Source organism: Ochotona curzoniae, unplaced genomic scaffold (assembly GCF_017591425.1).
Source record: "Ochotona curzoniae isolate NIBS_2020 unplaced genomic scaffold, NIBS_Ocur_1.0 contig_64, whole genome shotgun sequence".
NCBI lineage: Eukaryota > Metazoa > Chordata > Mammalia > Lagomorpha > Ochotonidae > Ochotona > Ochotona curzoniae.
In genome coordinates this window covers 1,926,603-1,944,770 of record NW_024466502.1, presented here as the reverse complement: position 1 = coordinate 1,944,770, position 18,168 = coordinate 1,926,603, and the positions used below count along the sequence as shown (strand labels likewise).

Below are 18,168 nucleotides of genomic sequence, written 5' to 3'. Positions count from 1 at the left end.
CATAGACACACACACACACACCCATAGACACACACAGACACACACCCATAGACACACACACCCATAGACACACACACACACACCCATAGACACACACACATACACACACACCCATAGACACACACAGACACACCCATAGACACGCACACACACACACACCCATAGACACACACACACACACCCATAGACACACACATACACACACCCATAGACACACACACACAGACAGACAGACACACACACCCATAGACACGCACACCCATAGACACACACACATAGACACACACACACACACACCCATAGACACACACATACACACACCCATAGACACACACACAGACAGACACACACACACACCCATAGACACACACACCCATAGACACACACACACACCCATAGACACACACACACACACACACACCCATAGACACACACACACACCCATAGACACACACATACACACACCCATAGACACACCCAGACACACACAGACACACACACACACCCATAGACACACACACACAGAGACACACACCCATAGACACACACACACACAGACACACACACACCCATAGACACACACACACACACACACCCATAGAGACACACACAGACACACACCCATAGACACACACACCCATAGACACACACACACAGACACACACACCCATAGACACACACACACACACACACCCATAGACACACACACAGACACACACACCCATAGACACACACACCCATAGACACACACACACACACACCCATAGACACACACACACACACCCATAGACACACACACACACACCCATAGACACACACAGACACACACCCATAGACACACACACCCATAGACACACACACACAGACACACACACCCATAGACACACACACACACACACACCCATAGACACACACACACACACCCATAGACACACACAGACACACACCCATAGACACACACACCCATAGACACACACACACACACCCATAGACACACACACAGACACACACACCCATAGACACACACACACACACCCATAGACACACACACACACACCCATAGACACACACAGACACACACCCATAGACACACACACCCATAGACACACACACACACACCCATAGACACACACACACAGACACACACACCCATAGACACACACAGACACACCCATACACACACACACACACACCCATAGACACACACATACACACACCCATAGACACACACATACACACACCCATAGACACACACACCCATAGACACACACACACACCCATAGACACACACACCCATAGACACACACAGACACACACACCCATAGACACACACACACACACCCATAGACACACACATACACACACCCATAGACACACACACACAGACAGACAGACACACACACCCATAGACACGCACAGACACACCCATAGACACACACACACACACACCCATAGACACACACACACACACCCATAGACACACACATACACACACAGACACACACACAGACAGACACACACACCCATAGACACACACCCATAGACACACACACACACACACACACCCATAGACACACACATACACACACCCATAGACACACACACAGACAGACACACACACACACCCATAGACACACACACCCATAGACACACACAGACACACCCATAGACACACACACACACCCATAGACACACACACACACACACACCCATAGACACACACACACACCCATAGACACACACATACACACACCCATAGACACACACACACACACAGACACACACACACACACACACATAGACACACACACACAGAGACACACACCCATAGACACACACACACACACACCCATAGACACACACACACACACACCCATAGAGACACACACAGACACACACCCATAGACACACACACCCATAGACACACACACAGACACACACACCCATAGACACACACACACACACACACCCATAGACACACACACAGACACACACACCCATAGACACACACACCCATAGACACACACACACACACCCATAGACACACACACACACCCATAGACACACACACACACACCCATAGACACACACACACACACACCCATAGAGACACACACAGACACACACCCATAGACACACACACCCATAGACACACACACACAGACACACACACCCATAGACACACACACAGACACACACACCCATAGACACACACACACACACACCCATAGACACACACACACACACCCATAGACACACACACACACACCCATAGACACACACAGACACACACCCATAGACACACACACCCATAGACACACACACACAGACACACACACCCATAGACACACACACACACACCCATAGACACACACACACACACCCATAGACACACACAGACACACACCCATAGACACACACACCCATAGACACACACACACACACCCATAGACACACACACAGACACACACACCCATAGACACACACACACACACCCATAGACACACACACACCCATAGACACACACACCCATAGACACACATGCACATGCAGTGCACTCACAGAAATACACATACATACACACACCCTTGTACACACAGTACACAGACACACACACATACACATATACATACACACAGTCACACACAGACACACACACATATGCATATATATTTGTACAGACATACATACACTCAGACACATAAACACACCTGTTCTAAAAGTTTGTAAGTGAAATATGAATTAATAATCAATAGACTTGAGTCTGGCATGGTGGTGTAACAGAATAAGCCTCTACATGCAAGCCCGATGATCCCATATGGGTGTTGGTTCATGTCCTGGCAGCTCCACTTCCCATCCAGCTCCCTGCTGGTGGTCTGGGAAAGCAGTCGAGGACGGCCCAAAGCCTTGGGACCCTGCTGCTGCGTGGGAGACCCGGAGGAGGCTTCTGACCTCTGGCTTTGGATTGGCTCAGCTCCAACTGCTACAGCCATTTGAACAGCAAATGGAAGACCTTTCTCTGTGTCTTTCCTTCTCTCTCTATAAAAACCTGCCTTTTGAATAAAAATAAACCATCTTTAAAAAAAAATGGACTCAATTTCCTGATCAGAGTGAGTCCTCTATGATGGAGTGAACAGCACAAGAAGCGTCTCACTGGATTCAGTGTGCTGAGTGACACGAGGTAAGCTGAACTCACAGGGAAATACTGATGGAGGCAGCAGGTGGGGGCTTGGCTCCTCTGCCTGCCAGAGCTCGTGGGATCCACGCTGCTGTGGACTTACCACGTGTCTCCCTCCGTGTCACACCCAACCTTGCCTTCTCTCCTGCATGTTCACATCCCCATTGCTGCTCCAAAGCCAACCCCAAGTGCTATGCCACACCTCACAAGGCACTTTTGTAGTTACAAACATGGATGTGAACAAAACAGGAATGCTATTGTGTATTCCATTCAGTTGACATGCTAGTGGCCATGCTGCCTTTCAGTGACCTGGCAGCAGTGATCACACGTAGCTCTTGGTGGATTTCCAAGAGCCGGTCTGTGGACCTTCGCATTCATATCTTGTCTGTGTCTTTGTTGATTGTTCATGCATCTGTGTCTTGTTGCCCAACTTCAGTGGAAGCCCCTTGCAGGAGCAGGTTACACTTGTGTAACTTGCCAGTGTAATCTATTAGAATGCCTTCCACTCTCATAATAATTGAGATAATAATTGAGCAGATCTGTTAGCTGATTCGAGGGCAGGGAAAACCATGAACATCAATATAAATCAGATCCCCAAAAGGTTGATTAAACCCTTTGTACCTGGGTTTTCATTCTGTCTGTGCCACTTGGCAGTCAAGTGACCTTGGGCTTAAAAAATGAATTTATCTTTCTATGAAATGAGACAGTTAATATTTAACCCACCTGTTATACATAGTTGTGACCAACTGCTAAAATCAGTGGGGATGAGTTAAGGCTAAAACAACATCATGATGCTGATAGTGGAGATGGGCCTTGGAGACCACAGAAGGAAAGCTCATCAGGCAGGGACGTCTGTATGGTTCAGTCACCCTAACCCTAACCCTAACCAACTAACTCAGTCAACACCCTGGTGTTAGCCGTGAGCCGGCCACATCAGCCAGAGTGCTGTTGGAAAGGGGCTCTTGTACTCCTATTTAGGGTGCTTCCGAACTAGCAGAACTGTGGTTTCTGAATGTTCTCTGCGCTGAACTGGACCATCTAGTGTCAATCAACAGACTGAATGCTGTTCTCGGCCAGTCACTCTTCTGGAGACCACGGGGCTTTTGCAGAGGACAGAATTCATAGAAAATCCGCATCCTCAGAGTCACAGCTTAACCGTGGAGGTTGGTCTGTAGTGCCACGCAAGCCTCTGTCCCGTGTCCTTCAGTCCATTTGAGACCCGACACATTCGCTCATCAGAAAGTCCTTCCATTGATGACTGTCAGCTGCACGTTAAATTCTGTAAAGGAAGTTGATACGACGTCACTTGTTGCCTAAATCTGCAGGAGTTGCTGAGTGTTTGAAGGAAGCAGAGTACTCCTCTTTCTTCCCCGACCCCCATTGTCCAGATGTATCTACTCTGACTTCTATTAAAAACCTTTAGCATAATTTAACATATTTCCCTCTTCATTTAAACTTCGGGCAACACAGGAAACCAAAGTCCAAGGGTAAATTTAGTTGAGTGCTGTATAAATGATTATTTCTTAGGCTAAACCACAAATGTTCTATCTTCAGTTTCTGATAATTTTCTTGATTTATTCTAGAAGTAGAGACATATGCAGTCTTTTAATCACAAATATTGCATTGAGTCACATTTTATTTCATGATTCGTTTCAGTATTTTTCAAGTCTCCCTTTAACATCTCTTCCCTCCAACGTTTTCTTAGCACCGCATGGTAATGAAATTTGCATTTTAAACAGTAATGTCCACAATTCTGTCAGCCAAGACACTTTCTTCTTTTAATTTTCATAAGTATCAGTAAATGCCCCTTTTCACCCTTGGCTCAACACAGTCAAGAGAAAGATCAACTCAGTGACAAATGAAGAGCCATGTGATTTCGCATCTAGGTTGTTTAACACAGACAATTTTTATCCGTTAAGAGAAAGACAAGGTAAAACTCAGCAGCCAGTTATTAATATCTGCTTAATCTTGCTGCCTATAGAAATTCTTATCCTCATGAATTGTATTTCGTTTCTAATTAGCTCATAAAATTCTATTAAAGGCATAGTAAGAAATGATTGAGGATTGGTAGATCCAAAAGCCAAAACCCTCACCAAGCCTTTGGTCATGTTGCATTTTTTCCTCTAGGTCATAAACAGAGTTAGTGTTTCAGACCTTTACAAGTAGCTGAACTGCCTATAAACATTGCATTTTAAAGAAAGATCTGACATGAAATCAATCTTCAAATACTTCTTAGATGCTGGAAGACAGGAGACACTTCACAAACTGCAGGGAAATAGAATCATTTCCCACCTTGAACTTCTATAAAAAGCAGATCACGAAGATCTTTCTCTGTAGCGGGGTAGAGCACTTGTGGCCTCCGTGCTGGGCTGCACAGCAGTCACCACCAGCTTGCGTAAGCAGCACCATTATTTTCTCGAGATAGCTGTGTCTAGAGTGAAAACACTTGCAAATCTGATGACAGGAAGGAGTCTTGCTGGAAGGTGAGTGCCCAGCGAGGTGGTCATTGCAGGGCTGCCCACGTAGGCCAAGGAGTGTCTTTCCCATGTGCAGAGCACACATGTTCATTGCATGGAGAAGGCTCAGCTGCTCTGTGCGAGAGCTTCCTGCCAAAAGGGGGGCTGCGATGTGGGGTGGGTGCTGACTCAAGAGGGCTCGTGGTAGTCTAAGCTACCAGGAGCCCCATCTGAGAACAGCAGATTCCACAGACGCAGGCACCATGGGTTGCCTGCACCACCTGCCTGGGCCTCAGAAGTGTCAGAAGCAGGGTTTGTCACTGTCCCTTCAAGGTCAGATTTCCCCAGCTTCGCATAAACTGCAGCCTTTCTCAATACGGACTGACGTGGATGCCTAAACTGTGCAACTTTCAAATCTCCTCTGAACATCAAATTTGAAAATTAAAATCACAGGCTAGTTTCCCAGTATCTTACCAGGTCCACCCAACAGGTTTTTTTTTTTCCAAACACATTTACACCGAGGGAGCCTGTGAGCTTTTCTAAAAGCCCATTTGGTTGGTGGGTTTTTGTTGTCTTCTTACCTTCTATAGAATAGGGTCATTTTTCCACATTATCCAAAAGTAACACTTCTAGATATAATACGCTTGCTTGAGCCCTTCAGCCGCTATGCCTGCTATCTGAATCAGCAGGTTGGCACCGTGACCATCCCACATTCTCCTGACGGCCCGGCTCACCCCATAGGGCTGCGGGACTGTGCACACCACATGTGACGTCACAGCAGCCGAGCACGGCCACCTCGTGCTTGGAAACACGTTCTCTAGCTCCACAGAGTTCGAGTCGTCTGGAGATTCCCCTCGTTTCTCCTCGGGCCTGGTGAGGGGAGGTGTCCGTCTGTCCAGATGTTCCACAGACCACAAACCCCACTTCTCTCAGACGGGCCAACAGGCAGCGGTTGCTATGCTCTTTGGTGTCACATCGTTGGCCTGTCAAGCAGGAGCCACTTTCACTCACATGAAGAGTTGACCATTTCTTCTAGTCACATAACGTGAGGCTGCTTCCGAAAGCCTCCTGGAACGGACTAGAAGGTGAGGTGGCTTGGCTGCAGAAAACCCTTTTCAAGTCCAAGAATAGGAGAGGCTTCCAAAAAGTTCACGGAAATTCTGTTATGAAAATACGCATGACTTTCAAAGTTTTTGCACCAAAATAAATTGATTTTAATTTCGTTTTTCCGCAGACTCTTCTAAGTCCCCTCATATATAATGTTTTTAAATTACATGAAATTCCCCTTGACCCTTAACATGTTTTAACATTATTTTGTGGCACACATCAAATGTAATGGATATCCACACATATCAAATCTCTATCGTTTCACCTCATCTAACAGCTGTAAACCAAAGCCAGAACATCAACTGAATAGAAATGAAAGTCTGCAAAAGGGAAAACTGAAGTTGGCAAAAGTTCGTGTTTGCTGTGAGCACTGAAATGGCATGACTGTTTCACGTGCAGGTGAATCACCCTGGCAACCGACAGCTTCCTCTCACATCGGCTTCCCCCATCGGCACTGGAGTTTGGCACGTCTGTACTGCTGTTTGCAGCTGTGAATGCTGGGAGATTTCTCTCCTTCCCTGCTCCCTGCTGTCACTAGCTTTTCTTAGGGAAAGAAGAAAATCCAATTGCACATTAAATGCATCTATTCTTTTCTCGCTAACCTACACCAATGGAAAAAGTATTATTTAACAGTACTGTAAATAGAATGTAAAGGTTGAATAGTGCTGAGTTGAGCACCAGCTTGAAATGTGGGTATTCAGAGGATACAAAACAAACTTACATAGCTTTAAAAAAAAATCAGAATACAAATGCAAAATGTTTAGTCCTCAAAGTACTTGAAGACCCCCCCCCCGCCAAATGCAAACCTCATTTCAAGAGACAAAAGCAAACCTTGAGAATCTGCTGCTGAAATCTGCTGTTTCTCTTCATTCCTTCCTCCTAATATGCAAAGAACTTCGAAACATTTCGTCTCTTGCCTCCTATAAGGCTTCCTTTAGTCACTCGTATGTTTCTCCCGTGATCTGTGTGATATTCCTGTGTGTTTCTCTGTATTTTGAGAACATCTCTTCAACATCAAAAGAAGAGATTATGTTGCATTTTATGTAGGGTGGTAAGTTGTTGGAGTTGCTTTCATTTAGAATTTTTCAATCTAGTCATCCGAGTAATCTTGACCCAAGCTTTTAAGAGTTGTTCTTAGCTCAGAGAACTATCACGGCCACACTCATGGGTCCTACTGCCGCGGCCTGTGCTAGGTTTTAGGACTGTCTTCCAAGTCACCGGCTGCTGTCCAGCTGAGCCATCTAGAGGTTCATGGCTGCTCTGAGCAGCAGCAGAAGCTCTGAGTTCTAACCCAAGGACAGAGGTCAGGGCAGGTTGAGGTTCCAACCAGAAGACACAAGCCACTGAAGCCACTTTGTCCAGCCAGGTCATCTCTGCTCAAAGCCAGCCCCAGTCACAGCAGGTGGAAACTGGCGTTCACTTGGCCTGCAAGTCACCCTGTGAGCGTTCCCTGCCCGACCTGGCCCTGCTCATACTGTTGGGGTGACCACAGGACTCCTCACTGCAGAATTCTAAGCAGACTTCTGTCCTCCCATGAATTTCTTCAGCCTGTCTTGCGTGATGTCCCCTTCTTCGCTCATTTTGCCCTGCTCTAAGTCGCTACCACCGGCAACACAAGATGACACACATGTGCTTGGAATATCCTCAAACTTCTTTAAGCCAAGTGCTTGGCATGTTCCCCAGTATGGAGCACCTACAGGGGCCCAATACCTTGGAGAAGCCCGAGAGGCATAGGTGTGGAGTGCTTGTTGCTCCCTGTCGTGACACCTGTTGATCATGAACCCCTGAACCCCTGTTGAAGTATGTGGTGGCATGTGCTTTGGTCTTCGGCTAACTCTGACAAGCGTGATTCCTGTGCGTTACAACCTAACATCCAGAGGGCTCTGAGTAACGCAGCTACACGCCGTCAGGTGCTGATCCTCTCCCATCAGGTACCCTGGATTTTAACCCTCACTTCCAGACATAACCTGTGAATTCTCGGTTATAAATGAAGATGTGTCCCATCACTCCTTCAGTATCTTATGTAGGCCATCGGGGTGATGCTCCTTGGATTTGTGGCAAGCTGGACGCAGCAGGTCCTCGGCTCTGTGACAGACAACAAGGTGGGTTCTGTGTGTTCCCTCCATGCAGGGCCACTTGGAGAGCACCAGCATGACATCTCCCAGGCTCCCTCCATCATTGCCCAGTTGCAATCTCTTTCCAAGAAGGACTTTCTTCACCTTTTGTAATGGTCTTGGGAATTCAGATGTTTTCAAGAGTCCCTGAGAAGTTTCAAAAGGTAGAGAGCTTATTTATTTATTAAATAAACAAATAAGTCAATAAGCGGTAACTTGGGACACTCGACATCGTTTCTTGTCAAGGCCGCTTCAGAGAAGCCTTCTGCAGGTTGGCCGCAGTGGGTCTCTCCCGCTGTGGCTGGGCCTGCTCCCGTGCCTCAGGGCAGTGGCTCCAGGTGCAGGTCTGTTCAGGAGGTTAGTGGAGGACCACGTGATGTGCTCTTGGAAGAGTCTGGGACTTACAAGAATCTGAACTGGATCCATTCCACACTTGGCGTAAAGGCATCAACCTCGCTACTGTCGGGGTAGATACAGCAGAAGGTGGCCGGCGCACAGTACCAAGAGCTGGGTGCAGATTTGGATCCCATGCCCCCTCTCCCACCAGTTTTTATTCATGTGCTTTCATTCGATTTGAAAGAGAAAGAGACTGAGAAATAGAGGGGCCTTTCAATACCCGGTTTGCTCCTCTAATCCATGCAGCAGCTGAGGGTGGGTCAGCCAGAGTTGGGTCCAGAGTCTGAGTCCCCTACAATGGGGACAGTACCCCAACTACTTGAGCCAGCACCTACTGCCTCCAAGGATGTGCATGGGCAGGTAATTGGATCAGAAGAGGAACACGTGCTCAAACAGGACCGTCTGACACATCTGTGTCTCTGTATGCATCGGCCTAGTATGTGGCAATTTTCTTCTATTTCACATCCTTTTTTACAGTGCTTCCTTTTTTGGGGGTTAAGTTGAGCATTTATTACTTGATTTTTTTTCCTTATTGTTGCTCACTGATTGAATGTTCCCTCAGTATTCTTTCAGCAGCTCCACTAGAGAACAACACATTCCCGTTTGACTTGCGAGTTCTTACTCATTTTCCATTTTGCTAATGTTGCTGGAAACTTAAGATATCTCAACTCTAATTAATTCTTCCTAGCTTTTGCAATTATTGTGGCATATATTCATGTTTTACCTAAAATTTTAAACCTTGAAGACATTGCAAGCATATCACTTATGCCTACCCAAGGGCTTACTCTTGCATTCCTAATGCCTCGTTACATTTCCCTCTTTTAGGGTTGGTGGTTGGTGTCGTGGATAAGGTGCCACCCGGGATGCCTCTGTCCCACATCACCGCACCTGGGTCTGAGTCCTGGCTGCGTTCCCAGCTCCAGCTTCCTGTCAGTGCACTCCCTGAGGGCAGCAGATGACAGCTCAAGGACATGGGTCCCTGCCACGCCCCTGGGAGGCCCAGATTGATCCCCAGCCTCTTGTCCCAGCCCCAGCAGCTACAGGCGTTTGAAGAATGAATCAGCAGAGAAGGACATTCCCACATTCATCCACTCTCTCTCACTCATAGGATAAAACAGAGATATAAAAACACATAATTTTTATCAAGTAACTCTGTGAGTTCCCGTTGTTCCCTAAGGGTTAGCTTCCTTCATCCTAGAGAACCTATGATGACAATGTCCTTCAGTTTTCTTTGTCCACCCACATCTTTTTCACTCTCAGTTTTCGCTGACTTTAGCAGTGTCAGCTGTTGGGGGTTGCTCTGGGCGCTTACACTGGGGTTGCCATTCCGTGGCCAGTGGACTATCTCGTGGTCCCTCTGAATGGAATGTCTGGTTCTTGTGGCTGTTGAAAGCTGTTTCCTGTCGTTGGCTCTTGGCACTGTGAGTCTGTCAGGGCAGGGGTTTTCTGTGAGTGCTGCCCGCGTCCATTCTGGTGCCCTCAGCTTGTGCAAGTGTGTATGTTGATGCTGTCAACCACTCTGCACACATCTGATGATTGCTTTGCTATGTTCTTTCTCTCTTGAAAGCCAGTGCTCCTGTGGCCTGGGTGTTTATTCTGGAATATCTTCAACTTGTCATTTTCTCTGTTGGCTTAAACACTGTGTTGTAGGTGCTTATGCATTTGAGTTGCACAGAGATGGCTTCAGGGAAATCCTGTCCATTGTTGGACTCCCCAGATGCCCACAATGGTGGGGACTGGGCGAGGCAGAAGCCAGGGACCAGGAACTCAGTCCAGAGCCAACTATGTGGCCGTCACTTGCTGAAGCAGTAAATGAAACCCAGATAATGTATTCACTCCTACATCTGAATCAGCTGTGGCTCTGCCTTATCTTTTCTTCTGGTAAATGAAAAGCAAACCAGTGGGAGCTACAGCCTCGTTAGAGCGACTCCCCATAACCACCACCAGGTCTGTCCCTCCCCTGGTTTCCATGCTTGCCAGTATGTACTACAGACTTGTTCGGTTGGTCCCACATCCCATTTAGCTCTTGAACATGTCAATGGACATTGAAGCCTAGTTCAATCCAACCAACCTACTATCCAGCCCACACACATACTGGCAGGTGCCATTCTGTCTAGACACCCCTGTTCCAGTCCTGGTTTTCATGCTTTCCAGTGGGAGTGGTAACCCACTAGGGAGGCACCCACTATTTCCCTCCTAGGTCACTCCCACTCCTGGATTATACACTCTCCAGGTGGTTCTGGAGCTTAACTTGACAGGATTAGCCTCCAGTGCCAGCCTCTGCCAGCTGATGCTGTGGCTAAGCCCAAACAACCCTCACCCACTCTAATTTATGCAAATATACTTTTAAAAGTCCCTGGAGGAATGGAATTATGTTTGGTGCATTTTCTAAAACCGCACCTACATAGTTTGTTTTGTTACACACTTGGCCCATGAGCTGCCACAGGCCCCTTGTGTGGTCATCTCCAGGTGTGTGGTGAGCAGCGGGGGTCAGGGGCCATCAGCACAGCAGAGGGAGTTGTCTTCCACCTACAGGTTTGAAGCACGGGTACAAACTCAGCATGCCTCACATCAGAAGCATGGCTGTGCCGAGAGCAGCACTGCCTCTGCGGCCTATCCAGAACCCCTGGATCTCCCCTGGGTCTCCCCGAGACTCCTGTGCTTTGGTGATTGTCCATCAGGGCTTCATTCCTTAAGATCAAAAGGTCACCACAGACCTGGCTGCATACTCTGTGGCCCCAGCACCTGCAGTAGCCACAGCACCTGCCATATCAAGTGTGTGTGTGTCTTGAAATTGAGGCCAGCCATCATCTTGCCTCTGCCCGGTGTCTGCCTAACTGGAGATTTCACTGTGCTCTTGACTGGGGTTGCTTTAAGGCACTGGTAACCCTGCAGTTGAAGAACTCAATAAATGTCCCTTGTGGCAAATGTCTGGGGGGGGGGGGCGGTGCCTCATGCTTCCAGTGTGTGTCCTCTAACCCCACACAGCTGTGAGGCTTGGATAGTTCCCCTGCCTACCAGAATGTCTCTCCATGGTGCACGAGAGCTCAGAATGGCAAACCTCCGAGCCAGAAGTCAGCCGGTCTCTCACAGTTCATCTCGGAAAGCTTCTCCCCATCTGGAATGTTCTCAGTTTGACCAAAAAGCCCTCTGCTAGGATAAAAAAGCATTATTTTTGCAGCTCATCCCCTTCTCTCCTCCCCCCTTTTTTTTTCATTTTTATGATGGGAGCAGGAACCTGCCATCAGCTGTTCCTTCCTAGACAGAAGCAGGAGTCTGTGACCCGGCTTCCTAACTGAGTGAGCAGTCCCTGGCCTCCCTTGCTGAGTGAGTGAGCAGTCCCTGGCCTCCCTTGCTGAGTGACCAGTCCCTGGCCTCCCTTGCTGAGTGAGTGAGCAGTCCCTGGCCTCCCTTGCTGAGTGACCAGTCCCTGGGCTGGCTTCCTAGGAGAGCAGTAAGTTGGTCTCCTTCCAAAAGATGACAGTGCAGGTGAACTTCTGGGGACAGGTCAGTTGAGATGGCCAAGGTATTTGCCTGTCAGTTGCATGTTCTCATGGCACTTCTGGGAAAAGCTGCCCAACCCTGCCCACTCCTGCCTGGTCCCATGCCCTGTGCGCACCATGCTGCCACCTGCCTTGCAGCTCTCATGCCGCCAGTGCCTGGGGCCTGCTGTGGGGCTTCTCGGGGGGAACTCCCCGCCGCACTGCCGCACCGTGCTTTAGTTTCGCTGTTTTGATCACCTATGAATTCTTCTTGGGAGACTCTTTAGCCTGGAGAGTCTCGGACACCTTGTCCTGGCCTCGGGTCTGACCTCTGTGGTCTCTGGGTCTTATTAGCCGTCAGAATCCTCTTCCTCGGGGAGATAACAGGCTGCATTGTTGGCATTAGAATTGGACCTAGGACACTGCAATGCGTGCTGCCTTGCGAGGAGTGCTCCCATCTCTGACCGGTTTGGTTTCACTTTGCTGTGTCTTCATGGAGAGCCACTGGAGCTCCAGGAGCAGGTGGGATGATTCAGTCACTTCCTCTTGGTTCTCCCCGTTCTTACTCCACAGTCTCACTTTGTAACCCAGAGTTCTTTCTTTAGAAATGCCACCAACATAGGTATCTGCAGTGACTGGCTGTCCCACCTTGCCTTGCTGAGGTCAGAAGTTGGCCTTCCCTCAGGTGCCACAGTGGACAGGAAGAGGCAGCCAGTGTGGTCAGGGTTCCAGTGCTCTTGCACAGAGGCCTTTAAGGACACCAAGCAGGCTTCAGGCCTTCCAAGCCCAGGCAGCCTTCCTCCCACCGGTGTTCCATGTCTTAGCAGCTAGCTTCCTGCAGTTCTCAGTGATGGCAAGCACCGCCGTGCATGTACTCGTGGGGTGAGGTCCACCTTACATGGCCTCCATGGACCGTGGATCCCTTGGCAGGGAGCCATCCCTGCAGAGAGTATACTCTGGCCAGTAGTGCCACATGGCCCTAATGGTCGTGTTTGGCTACCAGCTGTGCTGAGAATTCAAGGACTGGCTCCTGGAATGGGATGGAGTGTTAAAGATCCTGTGATAAAAGGTCTCTTCCAGATGGAGGAAGAATGTGGAAGGCCCTAGAATGCAGGCCACGGTGAGAGGAGGGCTCAGGCCGTAGTGCCTTCCTGCATTAGCGTGATGGGATATGGGCTGGCCAGTCCAATTACATCTGTGTTCTGGTCCACTTCATGCAGACCTTCGCAGCTGAGCTTGTTCCAGGCTGTGCCCAGAGGGCGTCCCGCCACCTGGAGTCTTGTGGAGCGCTGTCCAGGCTCCCAGGCCCCAGGTGTCCCTGCTGCACTTGACACTACTTGCCTTCTCCTTCCTCCAGGTCATCCACCAGCTGCGGCTCTCAGAGAATGAGAGTGTGGCCCTGCGGGAGCTGCTGGACTGGAGACGAAAGCTGTGTGAGGAGCAAGAGGACTGGCAGCAGATCCTGCACCCTGCGGAGCCTAGAGCGCCCCCCCCACCACCCTGCAAGAAGCCCAGTCTCCTGAAGAAACCGGAAGGAGCCGCCTGCAACCGGCTGCCCTCGGAGCTCTGGGACAGCACCACCTGACACAGCCCGACTGCCCAGCTTGCTGCACGGCTGCCTCTGACCCACACGGGGGCTGCCCTGCATGCATTTACACAGAAAAGCACAGGACCCTGGTGCTGAGCAGATGAGACGTGTGTGTGTGTGTGTGTGTGTGCGTGCGCGCGCGCTGTTTCTTATCTGTTTTGTGATGGCAGGCTCCATGTCTGCAGGCGTGCTACCCCTCGTGGCAGCAGAAGGCTGGAGAAAGTGCTGATGAGGCACAGGAGGGGACGATGGGTCGGAGCAGGCAGTGACCCATGCACGCCCTGTGTTCTTATAGCAGCCAGCAACGTCTGCGTGTGTCCTCTGGTTTCATGACAACACTGAACACGGGACACTGTATCTTATTTCTTGGAAGACATTTGTGTCTTATGGGGATGACAAACCTGATCGTTATTTACATGTTTCTGACTGCATTTTACAACCTGATGCAATCAGTGGTGCTCCAGTTCATCAAAATATAGACATTAAAACCTCCTTGCTATATTTCTTTTTCTCTCCATACACCCCTTTCTGTATGTGTACAACCCATTGTACCCAAGACCCTCAAGGTCATCCTGTCGTGGTCCCAGCTTCGCCACTGCCCACCCTGGCTGGGAGCATGGACAGAGACCCTTGCTGTAGTCAGTCATGGGTCAGGGGCGGTGGTCTCTGCCCACACCACACTCTGCACTCCTGGCCTCGGGAACTGCCCATACACCCGCCACACAATGTCAGCTCCCCGCTTCCATGTGTGCCCCAGGAGACCTCGCTGCACATGCTTCAGACTCGCGGCTGCTGCCATCTGAAGCACATTTGCACTTAGAGGTGACCCAGGACCAGTCCCCTGGGACTTCCTGGCCACCGTCCTGTCAGCGTCCACTGCATGACCCACCTGCTGTATGAGCTGCACCCTCCCGCAATGCAGTGGCCCTGTGTGTAAATGTGCTCCCGTCAGCTGTCGGTGACAGTGACCCCAGACCACTGTGTCCCTTGACTTAGAGCCTTTCTCTTTGTACCAGCCTTTGTAAGGCGACTGTGCCAATAAAAGGATGCAGTGACGCCCTCCTCTGCCTCTCCTGATTTGTTGTTGCTGTTGTTGTCTTCCAGGGATGCTGGTGTTCTCTGCTTAGACAAGTGAACGCCCCTCACCCCCGTAACAGGTGCGCCCTGCCTGAGTAACACAATGTCAGGGTCTGGAGCTCTGTCTTGAATGTGAGTTTATGCGAATTCTGCTATGGTGGGACCAACAGATAACTGGCAACTGCTGTGAAAAAAGAGAGTTTGTCGTGTTCAGGAATCACAAGGCAAGCAGATCGTGCTGTGGGGAGTGGGAGCAGGTATAGAGGAAGGCCCAGGGCTGGTCCGAGAGCTGAAATAGCCACCTTCACGCCCACAGAAGCAGCAGGCAGGGCAGTGAGTCTTATGGGACAGAAGCTGAGCCTGATGGGCACGCTCCAGCTCCAGTTCAGCCTGGAGTGGGGGCCCAGGGAGCGGGTGATGGAGACGGTGGTTGAGGCAGGGCTCTGTGTTGTGTGATCAGTCACAGGACTAGTCATGTACTGTACCCTGGACGTTTTGTTTTGTTGAAAGGCAGAGCCGAAGAGAGAGCGCCCGTGTGCTTCTCACTCTGCAGATGCCCACCACAGCAGGGACCTGGGGCCAGCTCCAAGCCAGGACACCAGTCATCCACATCCCCCTGGGGCCAGCTCCAAGCCAGGACACCAGTCATCCACATCCCCTGGGGCCAGCTCCAAGCCAGGACACCAGTCATCCACATCCCCCTGGGGCCAGCTCCAAGCCAGAGGACAGGGTCGTTCCACATCTCCCACATGGGTGACAGGGAACAAACACTTGAACTATCCCTGCTGCCACCCGGATGCACATGAGCAAGCAGTTGCTTATGAAGGAGAGCTGGAAGCAGATCCCAGGCCCTCCCAGTGGCTTAACTGCCAAACCAGGTTCCTCTGCTGTGTCTAGGAACTGACAAGGCTAATGAGATAAGTTCAGATGTCGGAGCCCAGGGTACAACAAAGGCAGTTACAACAGTCTCTGTATCCCTACAGACAGCAGCCCGCCCCAGGAGGGGTTCTGCCTGACCTGCAGCTGGGTATCAGCCACGCTCCACCTCTGCGTTCCTCTCCCCTCTCACTCTGACTTCCTCAAACCTAGGAGACACGGAAGAAGGCAGTGTCGCATCCACATGTGGCAGAATCACCAGGATGGAGCCTGCTGGACTCGACACAGCCTTCAGGAGGGAGGTTTATACTCCTTATATACTCTGAAGGAGACAGCTGGGGTGGGATCTTAGACTGGCAGTCCTGCTGCCATTCCACTGAAATGCTGAAGCGACAGTGACTGGGGTCTCAGAGTGAGTGACTCAGGCGGTCCTGCCCAGCTCATGGGAGAAAGCCAGGTCTCTCAGGCCCCTTAGAGAGATGAATGCTTTGGGAAGTAACAGTAAGAGAAGTGGGAGAACTGCTAGAGCAGATTTCTTGAGGGTACCTACCATTTCACCCCTCCCTCTCCTATAGGTAGAAGTAAGAGGTGTGGAGTACCTTTTGCCTGAGAGCCCATCAGAAAGATGCCGGGATGTGTCTACTGCACCGAGGACACAGAGAACCAGTGTCTGGTCCAGGCTAACGGCAGTGAACATGGCTGTTTAAGGATCCCCCTCCACCTCCCAGAGATTTCAAGCCAGCTTCTCTACTCCCTTGGCAGATGGAAACATCTTGGTTTAGGGGCCGGCTCTATCGGATTCCATACCTAGTACTGAAGGATTCCTACAGCTGGAGCCAGAACACTGGAGAGAACCTCGCAACGGGAAGACTGTTCCAAGCCAAGGTTCAGGAGCTAGCAGTCGATCACATCCATGGAAACATTGGCTATGCGATGACTCAGAGCATGACCAATGAAAAAGAGACAACAGAGGGACCTGCAGGAACACGACTCAGCCCAGTGGGGGAATCAGCCTGAGCGCGGAAAGCGAGTGTCATCATGAGAGCGGCAGGAGAGACCTCACTGATTCAAGTGCAGGGCCAGCTCTGCCAGTCAAGACCGCACAGAGAGCCAGGGCGCGGGAACCGGTCTGTGACCAGTCTTGGCAGTATGGCGAAGAGACAGACAGCTCCTGCAGGTGCTGAGACAGGGCTGTCCAGTGAGAAGCCACTGCAGGTGGGAGAGCAGAAGGCAGGATGAGCTGACCACACAAGAACATTTGGGCCTGCAAGGACCTGGTGCATGTTTTCCAGGGGCAGAAAAGCCCCACATTGCTTCCCTCCACTCTTCTGATCTCGCCCCCTCTGCTCCTTCCAGTAAGTCTTCTGCATAAAATGGCCTTTTCAATGTGTCCACCTGCCTTATGCTCCTCGGGTCCATTTCAGGAACCCCTAGGACACAACCAAAGCAGGTACATTCCATGTGTCCCCTCCCCATTCACAGGGGTAGATTGTGATTTCCCCCCAAAAAAAACACAAAGTCTTGTTTGTTTGCTTGCCAGAGAAGGAAAGAGCAGATTTCCAGCTCATGGCTCCTGGGAGAGCTCCACTGGCCAGGAGTACGGTGTGCTAGGGTGCTGAGAATCAGGAAATGCCCAGGGTAACAGCCAGCTCCTTATTTGCCAGGGCTCACTGGGCTCCGCAGAGGGCATCCTACGTGCCTCGAAGTAGTTCCCGTCCACTTTTGAAAACCAAGAATCACACATTATGAAAACTCTTTGGGTTTGTTTTAATTGTGTGCTTTTTTCTTTGGTGAGTATGTCGTGGGAGTGGGAATGTTTTTTTGTCTTAGTTTTTTTGGTTAGAAAATGATTTCCTGAAAATTTTATGAAAAAATCACAATAATTCTGAAATCT

The 18,168-nt window shown here is 49.9% G+C and overlaps 1 protein-coding gene across 1 annotated transcript in view; it reads left to right on the top strand.

The window, feature by feature from the left end:
* MYO16 (myosin XVI) overlaps positions 1–15,372 on the top strand; it is a 361,148-nt gene extending 345,776 nt beyond the window's left edge. Inside the window, exon 34 of the mRNA XM_040991535.1 lies at positions 14,091–15,372. Within this exon, the coding sequence (XP_040847469.1) occupies positions 14,091–14,318 (228 nt within the window). The 3' untranslated portion in view covers positions 14,319–15,372. The remainder of the gene's footprint in view (positions 1–14,090) is intronic.
* Positions 15,373–18,168: the final 2,796 nt, after the last annotated feature.